General features: G+C 49.0%; 1 protein-coding gene across 1 annotated transcript in view; it reads right to left on the minus strand.

Annotated features, from left to right (window-relative positions):
* The window catches only part of LOC104467725 (A-kinase anchor protein 8-like), a 7,755-nt gene that overhangs the window by 6,026 nt on the left and 1,227 nt on the right, over nt 1–502 (minus strand). The window contains exons 3-4 of the mRNA XM_010081603.1: nt 429–432; nt 1–107 (exon numbers count right to left, since the gene is read on the minus strand). The exon at nt 1–107 is cut by the window's left edge and continues 11 nt beyond it. Of these exons, the coding sequence (XP_010079905.1) occupies nt 1–107; nt 429–432 (111 nt within the window). The remainder of the gene's footprint in view (nt 108–428; nt 433–502) is intronic.

The raw sequence follows: 502 nt of genomic DNA on the forward strand, positions 1-502 counted from the left end.
TTATGGGGGCCGTCCGTCTTCGCCGCCTTGCTGTCGGGTTCGTCGGAGCTGTTTGTCTGCTTCCGCTTCCTGGCGGTTGGATCTTTTCTGAGTTTCTTTTTCTGAGCCTGCGAGGGGAGAGAAAGGTTAATTCCCGCGATACGAGCAGGTGCTCTTCGTTATACTCTTTATATAATTATTTTTTAAATCATTTAAATTATTATTTTACTCATGTTTAGCCAGTTCAGCGTTAAGTTTCTGGCAGGGGGGGGTGATCGGGAAGGACGTAACCCACCACATCTCTATCCCCTAAGAGAGGAAATCAAGCCCTGAAGGGCTGCAATGTTCTCCTCCCTCCAGAAAACAAAAGTTTTGAGGATTAAAACATCTCGTGTATCAATATTGGAGCACGACTGGGCGCAACCTCCTCTGTCTGCTTAAGGGGAAACCGCGCTACGGAGCCGACAACGCGCAGAATTATCGTGTATTTCGGAGCCCGCGGCGACACGAGACGCGAATCCAT

The sequence above is a fragment of the Pterocles gutturalis genome, unplaced genomic scaffold, assembly GCF_000699245.1.
Source record: "Pterocles gutturalis isolate BGI_N339 unplaced genomic scaffold, ASM69924v1 scaffold35049, whole genome shotgun sequence".
NCBI lineage: Eukaryota > Metazoa > Chordata > Aves > Pterocliformes > Pteroclidae > Pterocles > Pterocles gutturalis.